At 35.0% G+C, this 21,559-nt stretch overlaps 1 protein-coding gene across 1 annotated transcript; it reads right to left on the minus strand.

Moving 5' to 3' along the window:
• Positions 1-14,766: 14,766 nt before the first annotated feature.
• On the minus strand, positions 14,767-17,577 carry LOC127257720 (receptor-like protein EIX2). Its single transcript, XM_051284185.1, has one exon. The coding sequence runs from the start codon at positions 17,575-17,577 to the stop codon at positions 14,767-14,769; it is 2,811 nt and encodes a 936-aa protein (XP_051140142.1).
• Positions 17,578-21,559: the final 3,982 nt, after the last annotated feature.

The raw sequence follows: 21,559 nt of genomic DNA on the forward strand, positions 1-21,559 counted from the left end.
CTCATAATATTTATATCGCCTGATTATTAAATAAAAATACTTAAAGATATGAATAAACAGGCCGTTGCAATTGACTATCATTTTCAATTCGGCTCGGATCGATATGAAATTCTCATAATATAACGCTATACTACGAATATGCTATTAGCTAAAAAAAAATTCTTCAATTAAATAGCCAAATAGTTTGTTATGAATTTCCGAATAATTTTTAAGTTAATATCCCAATATTCAAATTCATATTAAAATTTATAATTAACCTCTACGTATAGCAAAAAATATAATACTGAAATCGAAATCGAAATCGAACGAATAAATTTATTTTTTTTCTCTTTTTTTTTCCCCATATTTTCTTTTGTTCTTCCTCTTGGTGTTTCTTTCCTTCTGCTAAGGTAATTAATTTTTTTTTGTTTATTACGTTTTTATATAATATAATTATATTATTATTATTATCGTTATTATTCTATTAATAATAATATCATCCTTATCTATATTATTATTATTATTATTATTTATCTTTATATTTTATTATATATATTATTATATTTTATATTTATTCTAATTGATATTTAGTTATTTAACAATCTCTTTAATCATAATCAATATACAAAATAAGAATACAATTTATTTCAAAATATTAATTTCTTGATCTTATTAATATTATCAAGATATTTATTTGATATAATAATATTATTTTATACACTCTAAAATCGGGACATTACTACTAGAATAAAAATATAATATTTATTGAACATATTTATAATCTGTGCATATATATAAATTTTTGTAAAATATTATGTACTATTTGTGGATGCATTATATTCATGTATTGTCTGTTCCTTTTCCTATATATATATATACAAAATGAATGAAATGAAAAAAAAAAAAAAAGCATAAATTAATCCACACACAACATCTCTCCCCTAATTCTCTATCACACCATCTATACTAATTACTTTTATAGTATATAGATAGTGCATATATATATATATATATATTAGTACTCGTATGAGCGTGGCTAAGCCGCGCAAGTTTTTGTTATGGTAGAATATTTTATTAAATAAGTAATTCTTACAAACTTATATATACTGAATTGGTCGGATGGAGAACCGTCCAATAGCTAGTCGGTTGGATAGAAAGATGAGAGAAAAAAATATAATAAATTATATAAATATATATTTTGATAATTTTTTTTATTCTATTAAAATAAAATTTTCTACAAAATGATATATATACTGAATTGGTCGGATGACAAGGAGGAGAACCGTCCATTAGGTAGTCGTTAGTGATAGAAAGATAAGAGAAAAAAATATAATAAATTATATAAATATATTTTTTTAATTTTTGTGCAACCAACCAATTTAAAAAAAATATATATTTTTCTTTGGATATTTTTTTCTATTTAATTAAAAAATTATTTTCTACAAAATGATATATATACTGAATTGGTCGGATGAGATGGAGGAGAACTGTCCAGTCGGTTGCGATAGAAAGATAAGAGAAAAAATTATAATAAATTATATAAATATATAAGGAGGTCGGTCGAAAGAAGGTTGTGCGAAAGAAGATGAGACGGACGATAAGGAGGTACGGCCAAATGAGGTCGGTCGAAAGAGGAAGTCGGACGAAGAAGGACGGCTGATATAAAGGTCGGACCAAATGAGGTCGGCCAAAGAAGGCTGAGAGGGCCGATACGGAGGTCGGACAAATGAGGTCGGGCAAAGACGGATGAGACAGCCGATACGGTGGTCAGACCAAATGAGGTCGGGCGAAGACGGATGAGACGGCCGATACGTAGGTCGGGCCAAATGAGGTCGGATGAGAAGAAAGGAGTAGAAACGTCCATTAAGTATAGTCGGTTGGGATAGAAAGATGAGATAAAGAAATATAATAAATTATACTTGTTAGGTACAAAAAATAATAATAATAAGGATAATGGTAGCAGGGTCAAAATAAAAAGGTCGGTCAGAAGAATGGCGGTCGAATGAGCAGGTCGGATGGTCTGCAGTCAGTTAAGGAAGTCGGTTGGTGTGCGTTTGGGTTCGGCGTCGGATGGTCCGCGGTCGGCTAGGCAGGTCGGGAAGCCCGCGGTCGGATAGGCAGGTCGGGAGGTCCTCGGTCGGATAGATAGGTCGGTTGGTCCGCAGACGGATAGCCAGGTCGGTTGGTCCGCAGGCGGATAGACAAGTCGGAAAGGTTCGCGGTCGGATAGGCAGGTCGGTTGCTGCGAAGATCAAGTGGGAGGAACAGTAGTTTGGTCGCTTGGTGGGTGCGGCCAAGGAATCGTTTGGTCTAGAAAGAGGAGAGAAAGAAATATAATCAATTATATAAATATATATTTTTTATATCTGTGCAACCACCCAATTTAAAAAAATATATATATAATTTTTTTCTATTTTATTCAAAAATTAATTCCTACAAACTTATATATATACTGAATTGGTCGGATGGAGAACCGTCCAGTAGCTAGTCGGTTTTATAGAAAGATGAGAGAAAAAAATATAATAAATTATATAAATATATATTTTTTATATCTGTGCAACCAACCAATTTAAAAAATATATATTTTTCTTTGGATAATTTTTTTTCTATTTTATTAAAAAAATATTTCCTACAAAATAATATATATACTGAATTGGTCAGATGACAAGGAGGAGAACCGTCCAGTCGGTTGGGATAGAAAGAGAACAGAAAGAAATATAATATAAATTATATAAATATATATTTTTTATATATGTGCAAGCAACCAATTTAAAAAAAAAAAAATTATTTTTCATTGGATAATTTTTCAAAATATATTATTGTTGAGCACAAATAATAATAATAATAATAATGGTAATAGTAGCAGGATCTTAAAGGAGGTCGGGCGAAGAATAATGAGATGGCAGACACGGAGGTCGATCAAGTAGAAGGAGGGCAAAAGAGACATGGCAGTGGACATGCAGGTCTGAAAGACAGTTCTGGGGCGGTGCAGGTCTGGTGAAAGGCAGTTCCGGGCGGTGCAGGTCTGGTGAAAGGCAATTCCGGGGTTCTGGGGCGGTGCAGGTCTGGTGAAAGGCAGTTCTGGGGGGTTCAGGTCGGGTGAAAGGCAGTTCTGGGGCGGTTCAGGTCGGGTGAAAGAAATATAATAAATTATATAAATATTTATTTTTTATATCTGTCCAAGCAACCAATTTAAAAAAAAAATTCTTTTTATAGTTTTTTTCTATTTTATTAAAAAAAAAATTCCTACAAATTGATATATATACTGAATTGGTCGGATGGAGAACCGTCGAGTAGCTAGTCTGTTGGATAGAAAGAGGAGAGAAATAAATATAATAAACTATATAAATATATATTTTTTATATCTGTCCAAGCAACCAATTTAAAAAAAAATTCTTTTTATAATTTTTTTCTATTTTATTAAAAAAAAAATTCCTACAAATTGATATATATACTGAATTGGTCGGATGGAGAACCGTCGAGTAGCTAGTCTGTTGGATAGAAAGATAAGAGAAATAAATATAATAAACTATATAAATATATATTTTTTATATCTGTGCAACCAACCAATATAAAAAATATATATTTTTCTTTGGCTAATTTTTTTTCTATTTTATTAAAAAAATATTTTCTACAAAATGATATATATACTGAATTGGTTGGATGACAAGGAGGAGAACCGTCCAGTCGGTTGAGATAGAAAGAGAACAGAAAGAAATATAATATAAATTATATAAATATATTTTTTTATATCTCTGAGCAACCAATTTTTTTAAAAAAAAATTATTTTTCTTTGGATAATTTTTCAAATTATATTATTGTTGAGCACAAATAATAATAATAATAATGGTAATAGTAGCAGGGTCTTAAAGGAGGTCGGGCGAAGAAAGATAAGATAGGAGACACGGAGGTCGGTCAAGTAGAAGGCGGGCAAAAGAGACATGGCAGTGGAAATGCAGGTCTGGTGAAAGACAGTTCTGGGGCCGTGCAGGTCTGGTGAAAGGCAGTTCTGGGGCGGTTCAGGTCTGGTGAAAGGCAGCTGGGGCGGTGCAGGTCTGGTGAAAGGCAGTTCTGGGGGTTCAGGTCGGGTGAAAGGCAGTTCTGCGGCGGTTCAGGTCGGGTGAAAGAAATATAATAAATTATATAAATATATTTTTTATATCTGTCCAACCAACCAATTTTTTTTAAAAAAAAAATTCTTTTTAAAATTTTTTTCTATTTTATTAAAAAAATATTTTCTACAAACTGATATATACTGAATTGGTCGGATGGGGAACCGTCTAGTAGCTAGTCGGTTGGACGGAAAGAGGAGAGAAATAAATATAATAAATTATATAAATATATATTTTTTATATCTGTGCAACCAACCAATTTAAAAAATATATATTTTTGTTTGGAAAATTTTGTTCTATTTTATTAAAAAAATATTTTCTACAAAATAATATATATACTGAATTGGTAGGATGACAAGGAGGAGAACCGTCCAGTCGGTTGGGATAGAAAGAGAACAGAAAGAAAATATAATATAAATTATATAAATATATATTTTTTAAATCTGTGCAAGCAACCAATTTAAAAAAAATATATTTTTCTTTGGATAATTTTTCAAATTATATTATTGTTGAGCACAAATAATAATAATAATAATAATAATAATAATAATAATAATGGTAATAGTAGCAGGGTCTTAAAGGAGGTCGAACGAAGAAAGATGAGATGGCAGACACGGAGGTCGGTCAAGTAGAAGGCAGGCAAAAGAGACATGGCAGTGGACATGCAGGGTCTTAAAGGACGTCGGTCAAAAGAAGGTCGGTCGAAAGAAGGTTGGGCGAAGGAAGATGAGACGGACGATAAGGAGGTACGGCCAAATGAGGTCAGTCGAAAGAGGAAGTCGGACGAAGGACGGCTGATAAGAAGGTCGGACCAAATGAGGTCGGCCGAAAAAGGCTGAGAGGGCCGATACGGAGGTCGGGACAAATGAGGTCGGGCAAAGACGGATGAGACGGCCGATACGGTGGTCGGACCAAATGAGGTCGGGCGAAGACGGATGAGACGGCCGATACGTAGGTCGGGCCAAATGAGGTCGGATGAGAAGAAAGGAAGAGAAACATCCATTAAGTAGTCGGTTGGGATAGAAAGATGAGATAAAGAAATATAATAAATTATACTTGTTAGGTACAAAAAATAATAATAATAATAAGGATAATGGTAGTAGGGTCAAAATAAAGTGGTCGGTCAAAAGAAGGGAGGTCGAATGAGCAGGTCGGATGGTTTGCAGTCAGTTAAGCAAGTCGGTTGGTGTGCGGTCGGGTTCGGCGTCGGATGGTCCGCGCTCGGATAGGCATGTCGGGAAGCTCGCGGTCGGATAGGCAGGTCGGGAGGTTCGCGGTCGGATAGATAGGTCGGTTGGTCCGCAGACGGATAGCCAGGTCGGTTGGTCCGCAGGCGGATAGATAGGTCGGGAAGGTTTACGGTCGGATAAGCAGGTCGGTTGCTGCGAAGATCAAGTGGGAGGAACAAAGTTTGGTCGTTTGGTGGCCAAGGAATCGTTTAGTCTAGAAAGAGAAGAGAAAGAAATATAATCAATTATATAAATATATATATTTTATATTCTCTATAAGAGCAGCCATTTAGTCGGACCAAATTTTTTTTTGTTTTGCGTGCCCACCAAATTCAAAAACCCCTGCATTAGTTTCAAATACATTTTTTAATATATCATAGATTTAAAATATTATAACTAAACTATTGTATTAAAGTAAATTTTACGATCTACAAAATGATATCCATATCAATATATTTTCTACAACTAAATCACTACAAATTAACTAATGGAATTTGAAAAACACAAACCTCAACAATACCCAGTATCTTCAATATAGGGGTAAATTGACAAATTTAGCCATACTTGCCCATAAAATATTACCGGTACGTATAACTAAGGTAATTTAGTAGGAGGGGTGAAATAGTCATTTTATGTAGCCATTTTCACATCTTGGTATATGTAAGTATTAGGATATATACTTGCATTTCTTACATATAAACATCATGTTTACGCATATCTTATATATATAATAATATCCAAACCCACTTATACATGTTAATCATATATTTATATACTTACTAATATTATATTATTTTATTATTATTACATAACATGTTATTAGCACGAAAATTCTTGTGTATTTTATTTTTCGTAAGTTTTATTTTTATACTATCTATATTATCTATATTCTAAACTATGAAAAATCTTGCAAAATTTTCTTTTAAATATTTGTCTCTCACCGGCAATAATTTTCTAACTTGGTCCCTGGATGTAGAAATGCATCTGGTCTCTATGGACGTTGTTCATACATTTGCCATTGAAAATACCGCTACAAGTCAAGATCAGGCCAATGCTCTTATTTTCATTCGTCACCATCTGGACATTTCTTTACAGTACGAATATTTGACGGTGAAAGATCCACTTGATTTGTGGAATGAATTGAGGAGAGATTTGGGCACTTGAAATATATCACACTCCCCAAAGCCCGACATGATTGGCTTAACCTGTGTTTGTAGGATTTTAAAGTTGTTACAAAGTACAATTCTACTATCCATCATATTACAACTCAGTTAAATCTTTGCGGAGAAAATATTACTGAGAATGATAAATTGGAAAAGACTCTCTCTATCTTTTATGCTTTTAATGTTGTGCTACAACAGCAGTATCGTGAAAAAAACTTTCAAAAGTACTCACAACTCATTGTATGTCTTTTATTAGCTGAGCAAAATAATGAGTTACTAATGAAAAATTATCAGTCCCAGCCCATTGGTTCCAGTCCGTTCCCTAAAATGAATGTGACATTTTCTGAACAAGGTTGAGGACGTGGTAAAGGCCGTGGACATGGTCGCGGTCGTGAGATTCAACGTGGTCAATATACCCATTACTATCATTGCAGTTTTGACATTAACAGGAAGTAGAGTAAACCTCAATATGGGGATATAGCCGAAAATGCTAAACATGGAAAGAGGCAAATCGGCATTTGTAATCGGTGTGGCATTGAAGGCCATTGGACCAATACCTGCAGAACAAGCAAACACCTAGTTGATCTTTATCAAGCCTCACTGCAGAAAAAATGGGAAGGAGGTCGAGATTAATCACGTTGATAATGATGATGACCCCGATGATGATCTTCTGGATTACGACACAACGCATCTTGATATAGAGGATTTTGTCGTAGATCTAGCAAACCCCCAGTGACAGACATACTATGTCATCTTACATTATGCTATTTTATATTTTGTAATATTTGAATTATCGCATATTACCTTTTTGTAATGCATTTTGTAATATTTATATTTGACTTTATTAATATTGTGTTTATTTATTTTTAAAGGTTAAATGGATGCAAATCAAAATGATGCAAATATGTGTTTCATTGACAGTGCAACAACACATACTATATTGAAACACGAAAAGTATTTCTCCCATTTGAAAAGGGAAAGGATGAATGTTAATACAATAAGTGGCAGTGCAAAATTAATTGAAGGCTCTGTAGAAGCTATTATATTTAACCCCGCGGGAACGAAAATTGTGATACAGTAAGCATTGTTGATCACTAAAGCTCGAAGAAATTTACTGAGCTTTCATGACATTCGGAAAAATGGTTATCACATTAAAACTATGAGTGATACCGATGGTGAATTTTTTATTAATCACCAATATCATTGATAAAAAAGAAATGCATCATTGAGAGAATATCCTCACTCTCTACTGGTTTATATTATGTCAGATTAGGTGTTGTTGAAACACACTTCATGGTAGATCAAAACACTATCGATTTTCAAATATGGCATGATCGCCTTGGGCATCCTGGCAGTATAATTATGAGGCGAATAATTGAGAATTCGCATGGCCATTCATTAAAAGATCAAAAAGTTTTAAATTCAAATGAATTAACCTGTGTTGCCTGCACTCAGGGAAAATTGATAACCAGGCTATCGCCAGCTAAGGTAGGTATTGAATCACCTATATTTTTTGAAAGAATAAACGGGGTTATATATGAACCAATAGACCCACCACGTGAGCCATTTAAATATTTAATGGTGCTTATTGATGCATCTACCAGATAGTCACATGTTTGATTATTATTACTCTCAATATGGCATTTGCGAGATTGCTTGCCTAAATTATTAAATTATGGGCACAATTCCTCGATAATCCAATGAAGACTATACGTCTAGATAATGCTGGTGAATATGGATCGAATAAATTTGATGATTATTGCATGTCGATTGGAATTAATGTAGATCACCTAGTTGCTCATGTTCATACACAAAATGGTCTGGCATAATCACTTATTAAAATATTGCAATTGACTTCTAGACCATTACTGATGAGGTCTATGTTGCCCGTTTCAGCTTGGGGGCATGCAATCTTACATGCAGGAACACTTACAAGAATGAGGCCGACAAGCTGTCATAGTTATTCTCCTATGCAATTAATATTTGGTCACGAACCAAATATATCTCATCTACGTGTTTTTTTGGTGTGTTTATGTTCCTATTCCACCCCCCCTAAATATACAAAAATGAGTCCTCAATGTAGATTCAACATTTATGTCAGATATGAATCACCGTCAATTATAAAATATCTTGAACCTATGACGGGTGATTTATTCACTGCAAGATTTTCATATTGTCATTTTGACGAATCATATTTTCCGACAGTAGAAGGAGACAAAAAGGAACCGAAAAGGGATATTAATTGGAAAATTTGATTTAATATTTGTGATCCTCGTACAAAGCAGTGTGAACTAGAAGTTTCAACGCATTATACATTTGCAAAATATTACAAATCAATTACCGGATGCATTCAATGACTCGAGTAAAGTCACTCGATCATATATTCAAGTTGCTAATGCTCCGACTAAAATAATTGTCCCTGATGGAAAAATTGCAAGTGCTAATGAATCAGCGACACGCTTAAAGCGTGGTAGACCAATAAGTTCCAAAGACAAACATCCTCGAAAGAAAAGAGGAATGAATGATGATAATCATAAAAATATCAAGATTGACATTGATAAACCTCAATCTAATGAGGAAGTCAAGCATGAAATACTTGCTCCAAAAGAGCACGATCTTGAAGAACATGATGAGATTATTGAAAACTCAATTAACTATGTTACTTCAAGAAAATGTTGGAACCGTAAAGAGGCAATTATCGATAATGCCTTCGCATACAGTTTAGCATTTGATATAATGGGAGAAAACAAGAATCCAGATCCAAAATCGGTTCATGAATGTAGACAAAGAAATGACTCACCAAAATGGGAACATGCGATTCAATCGGAGCTTGACCTATTAAATAAAAGAGAGATCTTCGGACCAATTGTTCAAACACCAGATGGTATAAAACCAGTTGGATACAAATGGGTGTTTGTACGAAAAAGAAATGAGCATAATGAAAGTGTGATATATAAAGCCCATCTTGTAGCTCAGGGATTCTCACAAAGGCCTGGAGTAGATTTTGATGAAACATACTCTCCAGATGTTGATGCCATAACATTTAGATACCTTGTGAGCCTAGCAGTGCAAGAGAAGCTCGATATGCGTCTTTTAGACGTAATTACTGCATATCTTTATGGCTCCTTGGATACTGATATTTATATGAAAGTTTCCGAGGGATTCAATATGCTTGAAGCATACAAAATAAACCGAAAGCAATCATATTCCATCAAATTGAAAAAGTCATTGTATGGACTTAAACAATCAGGACGAATGTGGTATAACTGTCTTAGCGAATGTTTAATAAAAGAATGTTATACTAATGATCCAATATGCCCATGGATCTTTATTAAGAAAAATAGATCAAATTTTGTCATTATTGCAGTATATGTTGATGATCTCAATTTAATTGGAACTCCTGAAGAGATTCAAATTGCAGTTGAATATCTAAAGAAAGAATTTGAGATCAAAGATTTTAAAAACACAAAATATCGTATGGGATTACAAGTGGATCATTTTAGTAATAGAATATTTATCCATCAATCCACATACCCAAAAGGTATTAAAATAATTTTATATGGATAAATCTCACTCTTTGAGTACACTAATGGTGGTCAGATCCCTTGATCCCAGTAAAAATCCATTTAGGGCAAGAGAAAAAAATGAAGAACTACTTGACCCCGAGGTACCATATCTCAGCGCTATTGTCACATTAATGTACCTTGCAAATTGTACCAGACCAGATATATTTTTCTCAGTAAATTTACTAGCCAGATTTAGCTCTTCCCCCATAAAGCGCCATTGGAACGATATCATGCATATTTTTCGTTACCTTCAAGGGACTCATGACCTCGGTCTATTTTATTCGAGTGAATCTCGAATTGAATTAATTGGTTATGATGATGGTTATCTGTCTGATCCACATAAAGCAAAATCTCAAACTGGCTATTTATTCATTTCTAGTGGAACAACAATCTCTTGGAGATCTGCTAAACAGACGATAACAACTACTTTTTCAAACCATGCTGAGGTTTTAGCACTTTACGAAGCCAATCGTGAATGCGTTTGGTTGAGGTCTATGACTCACCATATTCAGAAAAATTGTGGCTTGATTTCTGATGATATATTAACTCCTACAATATTGTTTGAAGATAATGCAGCTTGTATAGCTCAGTTAAAGGGATGATATATTAAAGACGATCAGACAAAACACATATCTCTGAAGTTCTTTTTCACTCATGATCTTCAGAAAAATGGTGAAGTTAGAGTGCAACAAATTTGATCGTCTGAAAATTTTTTAGATTTATTTACGAAGGCGTCACCGACTACAACATTCAACAAATTGGTGCAAGAAATTGGAATGCGTCGAGTGAAAGATATAAAATAAAGTCCAAAACAGGGAGAGTCCATCAATACAAGAATGATGTACTCTTTTTCCTCACTATGATTTTTTTCCACAGGGTTTTTTTTCATAGTAAGGTTTTAACAATGCATATTCTTTGTATAAAGCATCCAATGGGGAGTATTGTACAACTAATATATACATCAACACTACCTGTCCTTCATGTGGATACATTATATTCATGTATTGTCTGTTGCTTCTCCTATATATATATATACGTAAATGAATTAAATGAAAAAAAATATCAATTAATCCTCACACGACTTCTCTCCCATAATTCTCTATCCCACCATCTATACTTATTACTTTTGTACTATATAGATAGTGCATATATATATATACTAGTGCTCTTCGCGTCGCTACGTTACTGTGTAAAACAGGTTGAGGATTGTGAAGAAATGAGCTCAAGCTTCCAATTGACGGCAAGATAAACCTACAATATTTGAAAAACAATTGTTGAAGGCATCTTCAGTCTCAATCACTTCATTATTAAACACATATGATGTTACATTATAGATCTCTAAAATAATACAAACAATTATACTATTGTTATGTACAAAAATAATAATAATAATAATAAATAATGGCAGTAGGATTCTGGATGGGTCTGAATATAAGCCAAACGGCCCAGAATTCGGGCAAAAGAGAGTCGGACAAGGAAAGATGACGGCCGATACGAAGGTCCGGCAAGATGAGGTCGGTCAGGACTAAAGTCGGGCGAAGAAAGATGAGATGACAGACGTGGAGGTCGGTCAGGACGAAGAAGGGAAAAGCGATACGTACTCAGGTCGGTGAGATAAGGTCGGGCACAGAGATCAGACAAGATAAGGTCGGGAATAGAGATCGGACGTGATAAGGTCGGGCACAGAAGTCGGACCTGATAAGGTCGGGCACTGAGGTCGGACGTGATCAGGTCGGGCTCGGAGGTCGGACAAGATAAGATCAGACACGGAGGTCGGTCGAAAGAGGAAGCCGGGCGAAGAAGGACGGCTGATACGGAGGTCGGTTGAAGAAGGACGGCTGATACGGAGGTCGGTCGAAAAAGGAGGTCGGGCGAAGAAGGACGGCTGATACGGAGGTCGGTCGAAAGAGGAAGTCGGGTGAAGAAGAACGGCTGATACGGAGGTCGGTCGAAAGAGGAAGTCGGGCGAAGAAGAACGGCTGATATGAAGGTCGGTCGAAAGAGGAAGTCGGGCGAAGGACGACTGATACGGAGGTCGGTCAAAAAAATATCTGTTAATTGGTCGCCTATTTAAGTAAACAGTAGTTCAGTCGCTTGGTTGGGGCGACCATTGAATCGGTCTCCTGATTAGGCGAGCTGTTAATCATGTGAGTGAATGGTCGGTCGTTTGGTCAGACAGCCTTGCAGTCGTTTGAAAGATGAGAGGGCAGACACGGAAGTCGGACAATATAAGGTCGGGCGAAGAAATATAAGATGGTAGACACGGAGGTCGGACAAAAGGAAGTCGGGGGAAGAGAAAGATGAGACGGCCGATACGGAAGTCGCTCAAAAAAGAAGTGGGCTTCTAAAGGCTCATTTCAAGGAAAGGCCAGGTAATCAGTCGCCTGATTAGTCGAGCTGTTAATCATGTGAGTGAATGGTAGGTCGTTTGGTCAGACGGCGTTGCAGTTGTTTGAAAGGTCGGTCGGTTGGTCGGTTGATGGGGCGATTAAATGAATTGTTTGGTCGACTGACAGGTCGGTCATTTGGACGGATGGGTCTTCAGCCTTTTGAAGGGACTGGATGGGAGTCGCTTGATTGGACGGTCATTTGGTCGCTTGATTGGGCGGTCATTTGGTCGCTTGATTGGGCGATTGATGAATCGTCTGGACGAATGGTTGGTCGGCCGTTTGAAGGGGCTGAATGGTGGTCGTTCGAGTGGGGGACTGATTAGTCGTTTGGTCTAGCGACCAGTTAGTATCTGGTTTGGTCGGTAGGTCAATCCTTGGGTTATTCGTTAAGTCCATTTAAGGAGGTAGGGTCCCCAGAGGCGGATAATTTTTTTTCTATTTTATTAAAAAATTATTTTCTACAAAATAATATATATATTGAATTGGTCAAATGAGAAGGAGGAGAACCGTCTAGTAGATTGTCGGTTGGGATAGAAAAATGAGAAAATAAAATATAATAAATTATATAAATATATATTTTTATTTCTGTACAACCAAGGAATTTTTTTAAAAATATTAAATTTTTTGTAATGATTTTTTAATTTTTTTAATTATATTTTGAATTTGAGGGAATTGGTCGGTTACCATTTGAAACTGTCGAAAATCAGATGTCTTTTATTTCTATAAGATCAGCCGTCCAGTTGGACGATTTTTTTTTATTTTGCGTGCCCAACAAATTCAAAAACCCCTGCATTAGTTTCAAATGCATTTTTTTTTATATATCGTAGCATTAGAATATTGTAACTAAGTTATTGTATTAGAGAAAACGTTACGATCTACAAAATGATATCCATATCAATATATTTTGTACAAGTAAATTACTACAAAATAGCAAATGGAATTGAAAACACAACTCTCAAGAACATCCGATATCAATCACCAAAAGTACAAAATATAAGCAAAATAACACTCTAGGACTTCGAACAATTGCATTTTTACAACACAACAACAAAGCTAAATAATAAATAAATGAAAAAAAAAGTACAAAAGTCATATCATGTAGGCATTCGTACAACTACTCATATGTATGTCTTTGATAATCTACATACTTGCATTTCTCAATATAAACATCAGCATATGCATATCTTATATACATAATAATATCCAAACCCGTCCCGTAAAGGATGGTCTGATGGTATAGTGGTTGGATTTCTAACCATCCCCATGCCTCAGGTCACCTGACACACATGTTTTACCTAGTGCTCACCCTTTCGCACGTACCGCGTACCATTTTTTGTGTTCTATATTATTATGATTACATAACATGTACTACTATTATTGAAAATTTTAGCAGTTAAAAAAAATTAAAATTATTGGTGGGATACATTTTTATTGATGATCTAAAAAAAAAGAATACCATCACATAAATTTTAAAGTATTTTATTTATATTAGTACGTTGATTTCATAATTTTTATATTTTGGAAATTAATATTTGAATGGTAACTACTCAAAACAATCAAATAATTTATTTTTGTATTTTTATAAAAATATTGTCATGAAATTTTGGTACAAAACTTATAGCTTGTCGTAAACATACGTAATAAACTATAAAAGTATATATATATATATATATAATTTTATCAAATATTAATAGCCTTTATTAAAAAATTTAGAAATAATATTAATTTTTAATATTAATATTTCTTAAAATTATGTATTATTTGGCAAGGAAAATAAAAAAATAAAAATATTATTGGAGAATGACACAACAAAAGATTAAAGTAAAAATAAAATATTGTTGCATACTACCATAAAAATATTCTAATTATTTTATTTAAAGATGTTGCAGATATTTTATTTTTAAATAAAAAAATCGACACATCAAAAAAAATAAAAATAAATACATTATTTCATTTTAAATTATTGCCCCAGAATGCCATTTCTCATGGTAAAAATTGTGATATTGCATACTTTGGTGATAATTTTATATGTTCTTGGAGGCAGTTTCTAAACAGCAAGGAAGATTGCTATAAGCGGACTGATAGAAAATTTGCCTTAAAAAGGAAAAAGATAAAAATAATTTGAATTTAAAATATTTGAATGTACAAACCACGAAACCAAAAGAAACTATAGTGATCCGAAGGAAGAAATAAGCATAAATAGTGGATATGGAAGTGAAAGTGGGCGGCCACAAAGTAGACGATGGGAAACTACGACAAAATGGAAACCCAACTAATAAGTAGCTACTCACTCACTCTCAACTTCCTTTAATTTAATTTAATTTAAATTAATCTAATCTGCCTCTGGAACTGGATGGATGGATATATGTCTTCAACAGGATAAGTCCCCAGAAGCCGACTATGAAGCCCACAGCTATCGATATTAACCAGTCTTGGGTGAAGGATGAGGACGAGGAGGAGGAACTCATAATAAAACCATCTGCATCTCCGTCTCCCATGGGGCACACTACTGCCAGAGGCCTCCCACAAAGCCCAGCATTTCCGCCATACACAGATTCGTCGAAGCTTTGGAGTTGAGTGCTCCATGGAATTCTACCCGTCAGCCTGTTGTAGGATACATCCATAACTTGCAGGAAATTTAACTGTCCCAGCCTTGAAGGCATTTCGCCGCCCAGCTGGTTTCTCGATACATCCAATGATTCAAGCTTCGCCATTTCACCAATCTCTTGTGCTATCTTCCCTTCCAAGTTATTTCTCGACAGATTCAGGGAAACTAATTCCTTCAATCGAAAAAGCTCCCTCGGAATGCTTCCATTCAATTTATTGCTGGAGAGATCGAGCAGCTTGAGAAGCCATAATGTTTTCTGGTATTTTGATTCATTGGTTTTCCATTGCACTGATACATATGGATAGTCGCTGTAGCCCCGATCGCCCGACCTACTCAATATGTAGGGATAGTCCCTGTACCCTCGACCCTCCCACGACCCCAAAACAAAGACAGGACTCGGAATCCCATTAGTGAAGATGTCATCTGCGGTCGTCATTTGAACTAATGAGGTAATGTTATCGAGGCATCTTGGGACTTGTCCGGATAAATTGTTCATCGACAAGTCCAACACACGTATCTGAGTGAGATAACAAACTTGTCGAGGAATTTCACCATCAAATCCATTCTGCCGAAACACTAGATACTTCATCTCTTTATAGTTTGCACCTATCCAGTTGGGGATATGTCCCGCTAGCTTATTTCCTCCCACATCGATGAGCTGCAAATACTTGCAATTCTTCAATGCTAACGGAAACTCCCCCGACAGACCATTGTCATTCAGATATAATGTTTGAAGACTCCCTAAAAGGCCGAGAGACTGAGGAATTTGGCCAGAGAAGTTGTTGTTACCCAAGTTCAAAACTTTTAAATCAGTGCTCATATTATCCCAGCAGTTGGGAATCTCCCCTACAAATTTGTTGTATGAGAGGTCGAGCCAGCGTAAGCTACGCGCGTTGCATATAGGTGTGATCGGACCTGAAAGCTCATTATGCGAAAGCTTCAAGACTTTAGTATAATTTAACTGAGGTAGAGAACCAAAGAATAGATTCCAACCAACATCTATAATTGCCAGCCTTTCTTGAAGCAGATTAGGAATGGTTCCACGAATTTTGTTGTGGGAGATAAATAAGTTGGATAGATTAGTCGAAAAATTCCATATCCAACTAGGTAGTTGGTCCGATATACCAGTGTAAGAGATATCAAGTGTCACGATACTCCTCAGAACTTGTATCCATGTTGGGAACTGCGGATCGAGCTTCACATATCGTACAAGTAATGCCTGTAATTTGGTAGGCGGATTCCAACGAGGGGATATGTATAGCGCGTCGTTGAAGGATAAATCTATGGCAATTAAGCTGCCGAGATTCATGAAGGTGCTTTTAGATATATTTCCTTGTAGAGAATTATTCGAAATGTCTAAGAACTCAAGCTGCGACAGCCGGCCAAAGCTCCGAGGAAGCCTTTCTAGTTTATTATTTCCAAGCTTCAATTCTCTCATTCTACGGCATGAACTGAATTCCGGCACCGGGCCGCTGAGTTGGTTGTGTTCTAAGTAGAGATATTCCATTGCATTGCAAGAAAGATTCCCAATTAGTTCCACCAGCGGTTGTCTTAGTTGATTCCAAGACAGATCCAAGGTAATTAGATTACTACTACTATTACTATGACTATGATTTTCTAATGACGTAGGAACTACTACTACTACACCTTCAAGCTTGTTATAGGAAAGAAGAAGTTTCTCAAGAGAAGTCAAATTTCTGATGAGGGAATCTGGAATCAATCCGTCTAACTGATTCCTCGAGACATCGATGCTAATCAGAGTCTTGATGTTAGATAGCCAGTGTAATGTGGCTAGAGTGAGAAAATTGAATGAAAGATCCACCGTGGAAAGAGTAGAGGAAGAATTCATAAGAAACTCTTTGGAAGATGATTCTCCGTCATTGAGCTGGCAATTACTCAATCGTAGCAGCTTCAAGGAGTGGATCATGAGCATCTTTTGAGGCCAGTTTGCATCGTGGATTCTATTACCGGATAAAACAAGATCCGACAAGGAAGGGAGTCGGGACAACCAACTGAGGTTTTCAAATGTGAGTGAGTTGTAGGATAGATCAAGTAGGACTAAGTTTGTGAGGTTTCCAAGATTCTCCTCAGGAACTGTCCCGGACAAACCACAGCTGTAGAGGGTGAGATTTCGCAACGTTTTCATGGAACCAATGAAGTTTGGGAATGGGATTAATGATGTATTACCGATGCCACTCAGCTCAAGATAACTTAAATGATCTAATTCAAGCAAAGCTGGACTGATATGAATATGATCACCTCGCAAGCTGCCATTGTTGTCGACGATGAGTTTGAGACCAATCACATAGCCTGCATTGCTACACTGAACGCCATACCAGCTGCAACAATCCTTCTGCTGCTCCCAACTTGACAACATACCGTGACCATCATCATCATCATCTGTGAGCCCTCCTTTGAATGCCAATAGAGCTTCCCTATCCTTTGCAATGCACCTTGCTTCGATAATAATATCACAAGATCGGAGGGATAGCCAAACAAACAAAAGGGCCAACATCAGTTTAGCATCCATTATTATTATTTTATTTTTTTTTCGTTTTTTATTTGGGTTTTGAAAAGATGATTTTTAATCTTCAAACACTCAATATATTTATAATGAAGTTGAAATTATCAGCACATTATTACTCTAGTGGTTCAAAGAAATAGATTTTAAATACGATTTCTTTCTAAGGTCACTATCAAGAGAACCCATGGGAGGATTCACAACTGGGGATCAATAAAATATAGAAATTCTTGGTTTACTGACATTTGCAGTGTAATATCCCTTGGATATTTAATTGAAAATGAGAAAGATGAATAAATGAATTTGTCTTACATTTTATTTGGTTAATTTATTTTAATTTTAAAAAAATTAAGTAATCAGATAAACTAATTTGATACAACTAAAGGCAACTTGCTGGACAGTTTTTTCTCTTGAAGTGATTAAGTACAAAATAATCTAATATATAAAAAATATAATATATATTATATATTTCCTTTAATACTAGAAAAATTAAATCAATACTTAAATACTCTCTGAGAATTCTCTCTTCAAATTTTCTTAGGAAAATTATCTGCAATTTTTTTTTTTAAAAAGCCTTCTAGTTTGGTCTTCGAAATCTGTTATTCCGTTAACAATTCTTTCAATCCTGAGAGGCAATCAGTGAAATGTTGAATTTGATTCAAGAAAATCGCATGCCATGTGAGGCTCAAATTTGATTTTGCATCCTATATGATTTGTGTATTCGAATTTCGCCATATCTCATATTTCATTAATAAATTTTCCAACAATCTTGAAACGAATTTCTGTGAATAGAGATGTGAGAAAAAAAAAAAAAAAAACTTCCCCTACTCACGTGATCCCCAAAACCTACATGATGACAAATGAATGATCGACGCGATTGAGGCGACATAAATTTGAATAAAGATAAGAGAACAAGAAGTTAAATTCAAAGAGTCTCACATTAGCCCAAAAAACAATATATAAAAAATATATTAACAGATAAACACTTAAACCTTTTGCATTTTAAAATTCTGAAAGTACGGTGATCTAACTTCAAAATCCCAGAAAACTTTCAAGGAAGAAGCTAGTTGTATCTAAGTGATCAAAAATAAGAAAATAAAATTGTAAGATACAATTTATTTTTATTTGATTCAAATTATATGCTATGCATAATGGTCTTTATTTAGAAAATATTAAAGAAAATTGTTTAAATTCTTTTTCCATGCCTAGTGGAAACCTACTTTTTCTAATCATACTACGATTTCAACATTTGAACTTGCTTCACGTCGACATCTAAGTGAGACATATTAATTATTTATTTTATATTAAATCGTAGATTAATGGAATGTGAGACATGTGAAATTTTCTAAAGTTCCATTGCATCAAGGCTGTTGAAAATATTGTATTGAACGAGTCAAAAGTCATCGAATAATTTGGGCAACCAAAAATAATCTGATATATGACGAAATGCATTAAAATATCCTTGTTATTTTTTTTCGAAGTCTAGACATCTAGATAATACCACAGTATAAAAAGTATTGGGAGATTCATTAAAATATTATTTTGTCCTTCTTCCATGTATAGGGTTTAGATGAATCACCAAACAAATATAGTATTTTATTTAATTATAAATATTTCAATGGATCACTCACAACACAAAATAAAACATATATCGTCTTCAGCTGTTACTTTCTTACGTCAGTACTGTGGAATATAAAACATATAGCGCGATCGAGTAGATGGACCATTGCTATCAAAATATTATTGTAGCATAAATGATGATTGCATTATAAGTCTAGAAATTTTTTATGTGTGGAAGATAACAAAATTGTGCGATAATAAAAGAATTAAAAGAAAATTCTTCTCCATCCCTAAAATTAACAATTGTCTGTGGATTGTGCTTCAATCGTGGTATTTACAAAGATGAAGGCTCCATTTAGACCTAAGTTTTTCGAATTTTGAAAAAAAAATAAAAATTAGTATTTGATTTAACATTACGTGAGAAAAATATATATATGTATTTGACTTGATATGTTTTCTAAAAATGAACACTGTGAACTGAATAAAAGAGAATTGTGTATTAATTCTTGGAGGATGCCCTTAATTTTTATATATAGCATGGGGAGATTATTAATTTACGGTCAGCTGACCATTATTTTCTGCTTACCTTATAAAGATGATAAATATTTACTAATCCAGGTCCAGTCAGGGCACAGGACACACTTACTTGAGTGTCACTAACTTTTCTAGTCGCATACTTGTGCCTCTGCAGTCTGCATACAACACAATTATATATATAAACATATTTAAGTGTGAATTAATTCTTGTCCCTATGACCTATACAATTGGTCCAATTTATTCAACTTCGTTAATTGTTATTTTTTCCATCGCAAATTCATCATCGATTAATCAATTTCAAGAAATACATATTTAATTTATAATAATGTAATTTCAACTATCGATTAAATTATCAACCCATTGATATATATATTGTATATATATATATATATATTTAGTTATGTATATAGCCCGGCCTATAACCCTATGTATATATACGACGATGTACCCTAATTATTATTTTGAGAAATTCAATTAATCTTGATTATCCTAACACATGGTATCAGAGCCTGTTTGATTTATCCCTGTACAATAAAAAAATAACCTAACCGTTGTTTGTCTCAGATCCCCCGTTCCGATACTCTCTGACCGTCACTGCCACCACCACCAGATGTGCCGCCGTGAGATGAGCTAGCCGTCGGAAAATCATCCCAAACGGCGGCGCGTGCAGTTGCCACGCGCCCGACGAAGATTTCTCGCCGGACGCCTCGTCAGCGTGTGGGGGCGTATGCAGCGGCGGTTGCCGGATATTTTTAACTGTTGTGCTCGGCTTGTAATTTCTGTTCCAATGGTATATTCATTTTTTCGTTTTGAACAATATTTAATAATTGTCTGATTTTTCATGTTTTGGATTTAATTCGGTCTTCAGCCTGTATTTTTATCGATTCGATTTTTTGCTTGAGATATTATCTATTTATTTGGTATGAAAAAGATGGATGTTCATATTCCAATTGTTGAAACGTGACTTGGATTTAGCGGTCTACCCGACCCAAAACCAAAGTGAAAGGGCTGTTTCAATTGGCAGGGTTCCTTTTGGGTTTATCCTAATAGGCTTAGGGTTTAGGGTGTTTTGGAGTGCTTATAAATAGATAGCTATGGTTCTTAGTTGGATGACATAATTGTGAATCTTTTAATCAGTATAATAAAATCTTTCTGGTTCCTGCCCATGGACGTAGGTTGACACACCGTCACCGAACCACGTAAAACCTCTGTGTTCTTTAATTGTTTTCTTTCTCGTTTTCTCGTAACAAGTGGTATCAGAGTCATATCTCATTGATTGGAGATGTCCTCGTATAAGTTTGATCTGGAGAAGTTTAATGGGTCGAATGACTTCACGCTCTGGAAGGTCAAGATGAGGGCACTTCTGGTTCAACAAGGATGTGCGGCTGCGTTGGAGGGAGAAGAAAAGTTTCCTAAAGACACGAAGGAAGAGGTAAATAAGGAGATTTTGGCAAGGGCTTATTCCGCGATCTTGCTGTCAGTTACTGATGAGGTGTTACGGGAGGTTGTAGATCAGACAACGACTTTTGGGTTATGGAATAAACTGTGTGAGAAGTACCAAAGCAACTCTCTCACAAACAGACTATATCAGAAACAACGTCTTTACACCCTCCGGATGTCCGAAAGTACTCAGGTAAAGGATCATCTTGATACCTTCAACCGTATCATTCTTGATCTTCAAGGGGTCGAGGTTAAAGTAGATGATGAAGATCAAGCCCTAATTTTACTGTGTTCACTACCTGGTTCATATGAGAATTTTTTAGATACTATACTATATGGTAGAACTACAATTTATGTTAATGTTGTGAAATATGCCCTTATGTCCAAAGAATTAAAAAGAAAAGTTTCTCTGAAAGAGGGTTCTGGTTCAGGTCTGTTTGCTGGTAGGGGAAGA

The sequence above is a fragment of the Andrographis paniculata genome, unplaced genomic scaffold (genome assembly GCF_009805555.1).
Source record: "Andrographis paniculata isolate CXL003 unplaced genomic scaffold, ASM980555v1 Contig58END, whole genome shotgun sequence".
Classification (NCBI taxonomy): Eukaryota; Viridiplantae; Streptophyta; class Magnoliopsida; order Lamiales; family Acanthaceae; genus Andrographis; species Andrographis paniculata.